Source organism: Heloderma suspectum, chromosome 5 (genome assembly GCF_057233095.1).
Source record: "Heloderma suspectum isolate Gila_16-S chromosome 5, 16-S_ref, whole genome shotgun sequence".
NCBI lineage: Eukaryota > Metazoa > Chordata > Lepidosauria > Squamata > Helodermatidae > Heloderma > Heloderma suspectum.
The window spans coordinates 162535444-162548371 of NC_139462.1; the positions used below are offsets into that span (position 1 = coordinate 162535444).

At 41.7% G+C, this 12928-nt stretch overlaps 2 protein-coding genes across 3 annotated transcripts in view; one reads left to right on the forward strand and one right to left on the reverse strand.

Annotated features, from left to right (window-relative positions):
- Positions 1–2702, forward strand: part of LIMD1 (LIM domain containing 1) — a 52864-nt gene extending 50162 nt beyond the window's left edge. The window contains exon 9 of the mRNA XM_084858126.1: positions 715–2702. Within this exon, the coding sequence (XP_084714252.1) occupies positions 715–852 (138 nt within the window). The 3' untranslated portion in view covers positions 853–2702. The remainder of the gene's footprint in view (positions 1–714) is intronic.
- Positions 2703–2863: 161 nt separating this feature from the next.
- The window catches only part of SACM1L (SAC1 like phosphatidylinositide phosphatase), a 35242-nt gene continuing 25177 nt past the window's right edge, over positions 2864–12928 (reverse strand). For both annotated transcript variants that reach the window (XM_084858128.1, XM_084858127.1), the window contains 4 exons: positions 12143–12236; positions 8780–8872; positions 6345–6402; positions 2864–4924 (listed from right to left, as the gene is read on the reverse strand). In XM_084858128.1, coding sequence (XP_084714254.1) covers positions 4788–4924; positions 6345–6402; positions 8780–8872; positions 12143–12236 — 382 coding nt within the window. In that variant the 3' untranslated portion in view covers positions 2864–4787. The remainder of the gene's footprint in view (positions 4925–6344; positions 6403–8779; positions 8873–12142; positions 12237–12928) is intronic.

The window sequence follows — 12928 nt, forward strand, 5'->3', positions numbered from 1 at the left end:
CCGTGTGAAGAAAGCCATACACACAATGGGTTAGATCCAGGTTTAGTGATATTTAGCATAGACCCATTAATTTCAGTGAGTCTGACTAAAGTATGACTAAACCTGGATCCAAAGCAGTAGCTCAGAGGTGGGGAACTTCAGGTCCAGGGGCCAAATCCAGCCTTCCATGGATCCCTACTAGATGGCTGTGCCCTTTCCCCAAGCTACCAATTGTTTGGTGGTTTACTGGCCTTTGTCCCATTTTTCCCCCATTCTAAAATGTTGAAACACCTCTTCTAAGGCTGAGTTAATGGCAGAAAGAGCTTTTAAGTTAAATATGCTGGCATTTTTGGTCCTGGCCCCAGTCCCACCCTCCACTGGAATGTGGCCTCTGAGAGCTTCTCTGAAATTGAATTCTGCCCTTAGCCCAAAAGCAGTTTGCCACCCCTGCAGCAGCTGGATACAGTAGCCTGTTTAGAAATAACTGCACCACTTAAATAAGGATTTAATGTTGTCTTTGTCTGGAAAGGCCCTCTGTTCAGAGAAAGTATCCTGTGAGATGCTTATAGCAAATACATTTGTCCATAACAGATTTTAGTACCAATTTACTTCCTTTTGTATAATAATGTAATTATTTGATTGTCATTTATATATACAGCTGTGAGACATCTGGGAGTGACTACATACCTTAAATAACAATTTTAATCCCTCTCTCCTTCTCTCATACATATATAGGACTGCAGCATGGAACTTAATGATGAAGATGGCCATCGTTGTTACCCACTGGATGAACATTTGCTTTGCCATTCCTGTCACCTTAAACATATAGAGAAAAGCACAAGTCCTGTAGCTGCATACCGGCATCACTACTAGTCAGCACTGGCAAAGTTCCTAGAAGTCTGCCAAAGGAATACAGCAGTTTCTTTTAGGTACTCATGTCTCTCAGCTGGCAATTTGCAGTACGAGGATGAAGGAAGAGGCTTTATCTTGTCCCATGCATTGTGTGCACAGGAATTCTACACGAAGGAGGTTGTTGGCAAAACACATGCAGTATTATCCAGAGCAATTTGTGGCTTATTTGCCTTTCTGATGCAAGAAGGGGGAGGGAGGGTGCGTTTTCTTAATCATTGGGAATATCTTTAGTAAATAAAATCGCAACAAGCTACTCTCTGAGTGACTCCCTATAGTGCCATGTGTATGTAGTGATACATAACCCTGTATGGCCTGTTTTTATAGTCCCCATGTGCCAGTTGCGGAAACACACTGTCGACCTCACCAGCCACTCCACTTAGTGGGTTCCTTGCTCCAGAAATATATTGTGCCTCTGGTGTTGTGGAAATATATTACCGGTGAGTTCTGAGTTTTCAGTGACCATGGTTACATAACCACATCCTATTTTTTTTACCCTGTAGGGATTTTTTCCCCTTTTGTTTCTTCCCCCTCTCCCTCCTGTTTGATCCTAAGCTCTGGAAAAGGCACTAACACTGAAAACATTTATGGCTAGGTGAGACTGATCTGGTGTTCACCCTATTCATTTTAGAAATCTAGTCATTCTACCTTTTTCCAGAGCTTCAGCATTGATGTGAAATAGCTAGTCAGAATAACTCAAGAGGGTTTATGCAGTTTGCTGTTGTTTTATAACTCTACTTATTTTGAGCACTTGAAACAACTTGAGATCAAAGTGTGGACTTTTTATGTGTACAACTTTAGGATCTCTCATCAGCCACTGACTGTGTGGACTGACAGAAAAACAGATTAGTCTTCAAGAAGAGGATCCTCTATACTGTGTGTCTAGGAAGAATAAAACACCTATTTTTGTCTTTGAATGCCTGTGCCTTTAATCATAACTTCTACAATTAAGTGTGTGTTTAATAAATGTGATACAGGCTATTTAAGAATTGTGTACTTTTAGTTACTAATTGGGATAAACTGAAGCAGATACTTTGTTAATTTAAAAATGTTTGCCTAAGACATCAACCAGTTGATTGTCCCAATGCAACCCAAGTTTATTAAGTTCCAATAAATTAATTCTGCATCAGTTCTGAGGTGTGTGATCAACATTTGAGAGGCCCCTGTAAAATCTCCAAGTTATTCCACTGTGGTTGTAATTGCTGTAGCAGCTGATTTGCCTCTAAACTTGAGAGCTCCTGAATGAGGCTAGTAAAACCTTCAGCTATCTCCAGGGTACAAGTATTCCTTTTCCTTGGTGATGTAATTGGGGTCAAACCATAGAATTTGATTGGGCCCCATATGTAACTTATGCAACACAGGGCTCCTCAAAGCAACCATTAAAACCAGAAATACGGAATCATAGTTGCTAAATACAAAATACATACATCTGTCTTGAATTTTTTTCATGTTGCATTGAGTTAGAAATAATCTGGAACTATTCTTTAACCAAAGCTAAATATAAATGAAATAATCTTTTGAGCCTAGGTATAGGATGGGCTAAAACACCCATTGGCCAAGGACTCATGAAGTAGCAGAGATTTTTAACCTCAAAATTATAGCACAAAACCTTTTCAAAAGCTGTTTTAAGTAGAGAAGTGATCAACGTTTTTGTAATCTTAACACACAAAGGCTGTGAAATTACTTCACTTATGAAAACTGCTGTTTAAAGTACATATTGCTATAAGGTAACGTGGAGATCAACTCAGGGCATTGAAATAACCAGAATTGCATATTGCAACAATTCAAATAAATTTGCTGTGTGCAGGAAATTCATAATGCAATCCACTGATTAGGAAATCAAGTACCACCTCTAAATGAACATAGTCTGTCGCTGTGAATTTTTAGTTTTGTATTCAATCACAATATATATTTGGAGATCAGCAGGTCCCAATGCACACTTCGCCTTTACTATTGAAAATTCAGACACAGAAGTCAGTACTTAGAAAAGATGGAAGTTTTATTATCATTTGAGTACATTGTAGGTAGACTTAGAAATGCAACCTCTTTGCAAAGCACTGGAATACAGACATCCTTCCAACCTTCAAGCCTATAGAAATTTAGCTGTGTTCTAGCAATGCTAGCAGCCCAAGTTTGTTGCAACCAGTTTTTAAATGGGAAATACACTATTAGGATCAAGTAGGAGTCATTAAAAAAAGACACACCATCTGACAATGAAATCATACATTAAATGCAACCGCCTGCCTATATTTTCCACACATTTGAGTGGACAACTTGGATTTTAGTTTTCAAACTCCACTGACCTTTCTTTCCACTGCATCAACTAAAAAGCAAACAGGAACTGCATATATTACAGGTGACTGTGAGAGGATAATGTTTAAACAAATCCAAAGAGGTCCTCAAACATTAAGATGAACAGTTGCTATTTGCAAAGATTGTACAGTATGTTCAGTTGTCATACAATGAAAACACTGCAGCAGTGAGTTGTATTTTAGCTTGGAGGGAAACTGTATTAATGCTGGCTATCTACATGTTTTTCTAATATTTATATTCATAATTTCAGTCTTGAATATACAGCTATAATTACAGGAAATATAATAATGCACAGCACCTGAAACCGATTCAAGTCTGGGTCTGAATGCAAGTAATTAGAAAATGGATGACGAAGTATTTTAAAATTGGTCCTTGATTTAGATCTAGTTTTACTATAAAGCCTGGAAGCACTAAAGTTGAGACACACATTTATTGATAACCAGCACAAGGCTATTCTTATAGCTTACTCATTTTCAGAGATAGTTACAATTTATAAAGAAATATAATTACGGCATGCACGAAAAGCAAGCTGATGCTGATCCCAAGTGCAAACATGGAAATTAGCCCAAGAAAATGCATCAAATGTGTATTCTCTCTTCCACAGATTATCCCTACTAAAACCAAGGCAGCGTAAGTAGCAGCTGGTTTGCCAAATTAAGAAATACCTTCTACATCTGAGACTCTTGAGAAAGAAACAAATACTTTGGACCTTTAGCATAAGAGGATTCAAATAAGCAGTTTTACATTCTTTGATTCCATTTACATTGTTAAAAAGACAAAAAATTGAATCACACTGAAATTTGTCATCTAAGTTTAAGGACTGTAGTCATTAAAGCAGCACAAGACGTGTTCCAAACAAATTCAGTTGTACACCTCATCCTCTCAACAATGATTTAAGAGAATATTGCATCACTGTTGTCCCAAAACTAGCAGGAGAGACTTGCCTTTTGATGGGGGAGGGGAAAAATCACTCACTTTCTCCATTTAGAAAAATGCAAATACATATGCATGGCGTGGGGGGACAAAAACATACAACCCTGGACTTGCAAACATTAACTTTTCTCTTGCCTACAAGGGCACTCAACTACAAGTTTAGTTCAGCAGTAATATTGGTTATTGTTAACAAGCAAGGCTTTTAGTAGTATCAGATAATGTAGCTTAGACCTACCTTAGTATAATCCGGCAGCGGCTAGATCTCTTAATACATCAGAAGAACAGCATCTCCTTTAAAAAGCTGAGCTATCTCAAAGTCTTTACAATACTATGCTGCTGAGCTGTAAAGCTTGGCAAACCTGAATTCCAGTTAACACTCTATAGATGCACAGTGTTATTTCATTTTTGTCTCTTAATCTCCCTAAGATTATTTGTGCAAGCTCTCCAGCAAATGCAATACTCCTAAAATCATTGTGACTATAGAACCAAAACAGTGAATTCCTTCTACCAAGTAATAAGCTGGATCCACTTTTTCAGCCTGCAACGATGAAAGCTATAAAAGACCACGAGCTGGTGTGGAAAGCAGGTCAGTAGAGACTCCAGGTGTGGCTTGAGGAGCCATCCCTACCAAGCCGCTTTCCACACACACAAATTCAGTCCATCTTCTCCTTCTGGACTAGCCTGGGTGCATCTACAAAATCTTTGCCATTGTAAAGGATGATAGCAAGAGTTCCAAAGCTTGCACTTCCCCAGAACACCACGTAGGCCAATGTTTCTGTCCATGTGTCACCTGCGGAACACAATAAAGTGCTTTCAGTTACATATAATAAATATTTCAGAATTATACAAGCAGCAAAAGAAAGAAACAGACGTCTGCTAGGTCTAATTCTGAAGTATTATTTCAGATAAATAAAGTAGGGTTTTTCTTTTTTCCTATATCGTGTTGACATTACTGGCAGTACTGGAATCATCATCCTGGCAGGAAGATATTCTCATGTATGGACCAGTTGTCTGCACTTTATTTTATGACGTGTGTTTAATGGTTATCTGCCCTAAACCTTAAGCTAATAAATACATTTACACTGTCCTGCTGAATGCCTTAAAATTAGTGTGCACTGATGAGCGGACAGCTCTCCCTGAAGCGAAGTATCACTGGTTACAAGAGGCTGCACATGGAGGAGCAACTAACATTAGAAATGGCTCTTAGTAGAAACAAGCTGCATCATCAAGAATCTGCTCTTTCCTGAAAAAAGGGGACTGTAAGACCAGAGTCAAAATAGGAAGAGCAGATTCCACCAAATAAGTAAATTAACGGGAAGAAAATGTGTTTATTTAAGGGGATGGTGTTTGGTGGCCAATAAGCCAGATCAAGAGAGTAAATCAAACTAGATATCAAATCATACCTAGAGATGCTTCTGCGCTGGAATTCCTCTTCTACCCCCCCTCCCCTTTTTAGTGGTGATATTCTTTAGCAAACAAAAACGAGCGGTCACAATTTCAGTCTGGGACACTGTACTGAGAATATCTGAAAAGTTATTAGCTATGATTAGTGATTAATGGCACAATCCTATGCATGTTTAGAGAGAAAAAAGTCCTACAACTCCCAGCAGTGCCAGCCGGAGAATTCTGAGAGTTGCAGGACTTCTTTCTATCTGAATATGCATAGGATTGCGCTCTTAATATCTTTTACTAATAAATGCCAGTGCTGGTGTTAGTATCAGCTCTGCAATAGTTAAAATCCAGCTCCTAACACTTGAACAATCTGGAATGCCTGGCTACTGATGCTATGCCTTTCCTACAGGTGCTTCTGCTGTGATATGCTTTGTTTGCTCCTGCTCTACATTTACGATGTGTGTTAAACTGTAGGCAGTTGGCATGTGGGATATTTTGCCTAAGGGCAGAGGACCAACTTAGTTTACCTTCCAGCTCTATGGTTCAATGAGACTATTCTATGCTTGTTCAAGGATTCCCTTGAGTCCACAGCCAGCCAGTAACCCAGCTCCTTCTGGTCCTCCACAACAGGCCATCTGCTACATTTCTCACCTCACTTACTAATGCACTTTGATCTCCCACCCACACGCTGGCCTTGAAGACACAAAGCTCCAGAAGGAGCAACTATAAAAAACCTCTCATTAACTTTCAATAAGCCATGATAAGTAGTAATGTATAATATGGTGCGAATTTTACACACAGGCTGAGTGATCACTTACCAGCCATAAGCAAACAGATAATGCACATTGAGAAAGCAACCACCATAATAATAGGCAACTGAGAAAGAAAGAAAAACACACAGAATTAAAAGGCAATACATAATACCTGTTTCAGCATTCAGTTAAATGTGAAGTAAAGGCTATGATGTAGGGCAGGCAAGTAGCACGTGGGTGACTTTAATGTCCCAATTTGACCGGTAAAACGTAAAGCAGTAATTCTCAACATACCAGTTTTTTAAAAAATGCTTAACATACAAAGAATTCCATGGCATGTTAAAGACTCATAAATTTATTCTGGCATAAAACTCTGTGGGCTATTATGCCACAATACATTAGTTAACCTTTGAAGTATGACAGGACTCCTAGCATGCTGAAGCAAAAACTAGCAAGCACATCTAAAGTTCTGGAATGTACATTCATTCTTTATTATAATTATGTGTCATAATTATGCTTACTGTATAGCATTTTTGTACAACAATGCTATGCCGCCCAGGTTCGGACAACACAGCACACTGCACCCAGGCAGGTGATTAAGCAAGTGGTGCCCAGCCAGCTCCGCAGCTTAAACAAGCCACCATGCTTGTTTAACCCACGGTGATTGTGTGATTGTAATCTGCCCTGGGATCATGTGTCATTGCGTATTATAACCTGCCCTGGGATCATGTTGTGATGAAGGGCAGGATATGCATGTAATAAATAAAAGCAAACAAACAAGAAACTGGAGTTAAAAGCAGTGTCCCTGTTTTTTAAAGTAATTCATGGGCCAAACATAACATCTGTCGTTACTTTCATATTAAGATTTCTTCATTGCCTTTTGATAATAGAGAATAAATATGAAAAGTCAGTTGGTTGACTTGGAAGGACATAGAAGGCATTCACTTAAACCCAGTGGATGGCTGTGTGGGACTTACAGTGGTGCCACTGGCAGAGTTTTGTTTATCGCAAACCTCAAGTCCTTTCCCCACGCCTCTCTTGGTCTTCCTAGCTTATAATCATCCCCCAATGGCCCATGGTTCCTTCTTCCTTTCTGACACTCAAGTTATTATCAAAATAGCATAGCCAAGAGCATTCAAGTCAGGAACGGTTAAATTCAATGACAGCATGTATCTGAGGATTCCAGGCTATAGTCTACAGCCATCTGCTAAAGCCAAGCGGATCTGGGCCTGATCAGTGTCTGGATGGGAGACTGCGGAGGTACCCTACCTTGTGTTCTATCACAGAAGAACTATAATAAAAATCTAATAGCTAAAATAGCATGTTGTGAGAAGGAAGTTGAGGTACACCTAGACATTAAGTCCACCTTTATTAAAGTAACACCTGAAACTTGCTGCACTGCTACCATCAGAATGCTGCACAGCTGTCATTTGGCTACTGGTGGCCCCCTGCTTTGCCCCTATAGACTGCTTATATTAATGTATATTTTCCCCCTCTTTTGTTTGTTATATTTGCACATTAGTTTTTTTAAAGTTGCACAAGTGATAAAGGGCAGTCTAATAGGTGCAAAGCAGGGAGCCATCAGTAGCCCGACTTTCCACTCACCTGCCAGTACAGTCCCTTGCATGGCACTGTCATCACTTCTTTGGAGTGCTGATGCAGCAGCACAGATGGTTCCTGCTGCAGGTACAGTATAGGGAGCAGCACCAAGGTAAAGTGGAGAAGGGACTTGTGCCAGGCCTTAGCACACAAACCTATTCTCCTCAACTGCAACGCACAGGATCAAGCAGTTAGTCTTATTTGCGGTGCCATGTAGCAGCTGGAGTGGTGGGCTTAGGTGCTTGAAATACAGGTACAAATCCCTGCTCAGCTATGGAATGACAGACCACATTTGGAACATCATATCCTAGCTTAATAGACCCAGATACGCATGAGCTTTGTGCACCTGCACACAGCCCCTTTGCTCCCCCTTTGTGTGAGCGAGGGTATAAGACAGGAAGCCGCAATTCACCATAGCTTCCGTGGCATCTGAACCAGGAAATGTTAGTTGACATTTGTTCTGAGTTTGGACATAATGGGAAGCTATGGTCAACTGCTGCCTCCTGGCTTGTTTACTCAAGCAAAGCAAGGAGCAAAGGGGCTTGTGCAGGTAGATGATGTTTATGCATATCCTGGATAATTAAGCCAGGATTTGATCACCTGAATGGTCCTCATGGTAGCTTGAAGCAAGTTACAGATCTCCCAGGACAGTCTTAAGCTCAAAACATACCACCCTGAACTCCTTGTAAGAAGGGTGAGATACAAATCTAACTGATACAAAACATCTTCCCTTTCTTAAAACCCAATATTTAAATCCTGAAAAAAACTTTACTTTTAATCAAAAGCCAATCAGGGCTTTAAATTCTGATAATGTCATCCCAAGACTTTATTAATTTCAGCATAATTCAGTGAAGTTTTTTAAAATTCTCAAAATAGCACAAAAAAGATTACAAATTCCTTACGGCCAAAAATTTCCAGTCTTTCTGTACATGAAGAGGACTGAGAGAATCTACTTCATCCACTGAATAGTTTCCAAGAAATAAATCTATAGCATCCTGCAAAACAATCCAGAGTTAAATAGTTTATAGAACAGCATGGAGCTTAATTCTAAAGAAAGAATCCTTCAGCATCTCCAAAATCCAGCCTCTCTCGTTACAACGCTTGCCTGCACCCTGGACATTTTAATCTGGAAAATTGTAACCTTTTCTGGTAGTTGTCCTTCCCGTTGCAAGCTGCCTCTGGAAAGACAACTTCTGGCCCCCTACAATAGTTTACACCATCTCTCTCCTTGAACGCTGCTCCTAGTCACTTGGAGCCAGAGTGGTGTAGTGCAGCTGCAGTCACCCCCACCCCCCGCAGGGTCACGGGCTCCTCCAGGGGACGAGGCTTAGCCTCCCAGACTGGAGATAACAGCAGGGAAGCAGGCAGTGGAAGAACTGGCTGGCAGCTGCTCTTCCCACCCCTGGCTGAGTCGCTCTGCGCAGTGCACGGGGATGCTGGGCACCGCATGAAGCCAGGGACTCAGCCAGCATCAGGAAGAGCTCTTCTCAGTGCGGTGCAAGCCCCTTTCTCCATGCTGACAGAGGCTTATTTCGACATAGGGAAAGGATAAAATGTCTGAGTGGGGGCAGTAACATCAGTGGGCATAGCCACACTAGCTGACATCATTGGTCCCATGGAGGGCCTAGCAGGGAACAATCCACCCTCCACCCCTGGTGTAGTGGCTAGAGTGGGGGGTTTGGAAGGGAGAAACCCTGGCTCAAATCCCCACTCATTCAATATTTCTCAGCCTAACCTACCTCCACAATGAGGTGATACCCTTCCACTGAACCCACAGCTCCACAGAGGAAAAAGCAGGATCAAATATGGCAAAGCAAAAAACCTCTGCCCACTTTGACTTCTTCACCTTTCCCATGTTCACCTTCTCTGTGTTCTACCATTAGCCCAGACAGTACAAACCCCTTTATCCTCTGCTTTCACTATGCTTCTCCCTATGCCTGGACCACCATCCAATTTGCTGGCTTCTCAAGCCACACATCCCCCTCCTCTATTGTGTCCCTCCTCCTCCTCCAAGACCTACTTCTTGGAATCTCCTCCTAGAGAAAGTAGAGGTAGGAGCTAGAGGATCAGCTATCCTTGACTTGACCCTAATTAACAAAGATGACTTAGTGGGTAAAGTAGCAATTACAGGAACTCTGGGGGAAAGCGACCATGTTATACTTGAGTTCATGGTTCTAAAGGAAGCAAAAGCCGAGTGTAGCCAAACCCGTACCCTGGATTTTAGGAAAGCTGATTTTAATAAACTCAGAACAATTATCAGTAAGGTCCCATGCCAAGCGACACTAATGAGAAAAGGAGTCCAAGATGGGCGGGAGTTTTTAAAAAAGGAAATTCTCAAGGCACAATTGCAAACAATTCCAACAAGAAGAAAAGGTGGAAGACAACAGAAGAAGCCAATGTGGCTTCACAAAAAGCTAAGAGATGACCTGAAAACAAAAAAGGACACATATAGGAAGTGGAGAGAAGGCCAAGGAAGAGTACAGGCAAGTAGCACAGAACTGCAGGGATGGCGTCAGGAAGGCTAAACCTGAGAATGAGCTGAGGTTAGCCAGGGATGCTAAAAGCAACAAAAAGGCTTTCTTCAGCTATGTGCAAAGTAAAAGAAAGAGGAAAGAAATGGTGGTTCAGCTATTAAATACGGATGGCAAAATGATAGCAGATGACAAAGAAAAGGCAGAAGTGCTCAATTCCTACTTTGGCTCAGTCTTCTCCCAAAAGAGGGTCTATGACCCCCCTGGCAAAGGCAAAGTACAGGCTGAAGGGGCAGGATTGCAGCTTGAGGTCAATAGGCATATGGTCAAGGAACACCTAATTACTTTCCATGAGTTCAAATCTCCAGGGCCAGATGAACTGCACCCTAGAGTAATAAAGGAACTGGCAGAAGAACTCTCAGAACCGCTGTCTATTCTCTTTGAGAAATCATGGAGGACGGGTGAAGTGCCAGATGACTGGAGGAGGGCGAATGTTGTCCCTATCTTCAAAAAGGGTAAAAAGGAGGAACCTGGGAACTACAGACCAGTCAGTCTGACATCAATCCGGGGGAAAATTCTGGAGCAGATGATAAAGCAATCCATCTGGAAGCACCTTGAAAACAATGCAGTGATTACTCGAAGCCAACATGGATTTGTCAAGAACAAATCCTGCCAGATGAATCTGATCTCATTTTTTGATCAGGTAACTTCCCTTGTGGACTGTGGGAATGCTGTGGATATAATATATAATATACCTCGACTTCAGCAAAGCTTTCGACAAAGTGCCCCCATGATATCCTGATAAGCAAACTAGCTCAAAGTGGACTAGATGATACAACTACCAGGTGGATCCACAGTTGGCTACAGAATCGGACTCAAAGAGTGCTTATCAATGGGTTCTTCTCAAACTGGGGAGAGGTAACGAGCGGGGTACCGCAGGGCTCAGTCCTGGGCCCAGTGCTCTTCAACATTTTTATGAATGACTTGGATGAGGAGGTGCAGGGAATGCTGATCAAAGCATAGCTTCCAAATCCCAGGAAGTACTAGTTCCCCTCTACTCAGCACTGCTTAGGCCTCATCTGGAGTACTGTGTCCAGTTCTGGGCACCACACTTTAAGAAGGATGCAGACAAACTGGAGAGGATTCAGGGGAGGGCAACAGAGATTATCAGGGGACTGGAAACAAAGCCCTATGAAGAGAGACTGAAAGAACTGGGCCTGTTTAGCCTTGAGAAAAGAAGACTGAGGGGAGATATGATAGCGCTCTTCAAGTACTTGAAAGGTTGTCACAGAGAGGAAGGCCAGGATCTCTTCTCGATCATCCCAGAGTGCAGGACACGGAATCATGGGCTCAAGTTACAGGAAGCCAGATTCCAGCTGAACATCAGGAAAAACGTCCTGACTGTTAGAGCAATACGACAATGGAACCAATTACCTAGTGAGGAGGTGGGCTCTCCCACACTGGAGGCGTTCAAGACGAGGCTGGACAGCCATCTATCAGGGATGCTCTGACTTGGATTCCTGCATTGAGCAGGGGGTTGGACTCGATGGTCTTGTAGGCCCCTTCCAACCCTACTATTGTATGATTCTATGATCTCTCCTGAGCCTAGCCCTCACTACACTTCCACTGATACCCATCTCCCCCTACCCATCAGCACACACTGGAAATCTCCAACTTCCCTGGCTTGTCCAACATACCCCATAAGCCCTGGGTACAGTGACTACTTTCCTTTCAGTTCAACATACAGCACACTGATGAAGCAAATTGAAGCAGTAAACACTGGGAAGTTCTTACCTGTCTGAACCCATCAGAAAAGTTGTTTTTGTAGTAACGAATTAGTGAGTTCCAACCATCCATTAGAAGGCCCCATTGAGTTCTCTTTCCAGTTCTGAATTTTTTTAAAACAAGACTTCAGTATTACAAAAAACAGACATATTCAAAAGGGAAATCAGAAATTTAACCCCAATGTCAAATACTCAAGGGTACCAGCAACTGATCTACAGTGAGGCTCTTTGCATCTGTCATCCATTTCATCATTTTGTAGAATAAGTAGTTGAAAAATTGGTCTAACATTTGCACTGGGGCGCAGGGTAGAGGGATAATCATTGGTCTTCACCCCAATGACTGAAAGGATGGGCTTTGAGTCCTCTTGGTCTGTTATGACCAAAGCTCCTTTTCCAGCTTAACCCAATTTTTCTCCTCCCTGCTATCACCACAAGGGCTCCACAGCAATGCCTCCTGATTTCAAAACTGAAACCCTTCAGAGAGTTCCTCCTTTCCATAGATCTACACAAATAACCTAGATTCTGGCACTGGCTGTATAGCAATACTTTGTCCTTGTTCATTCAGAATTTGACCTAACAGTTTCTATCAAGTTTGTACAGAAAAAATGCATTGATGCAGGAATTGAACTGTGCTGCAGTCGCCTAGAGAGGCAGTACTTTCTTGATCTGACAAAGGTGAGATCTTCATTTAACGTTTGAACAAGAATAGAAATAAGAATCTGGAAAATAAATTACAACCATTCATATTTAAAGTCTATAATATGAAGTGGAACCACTGACTGACTGACTGATAATG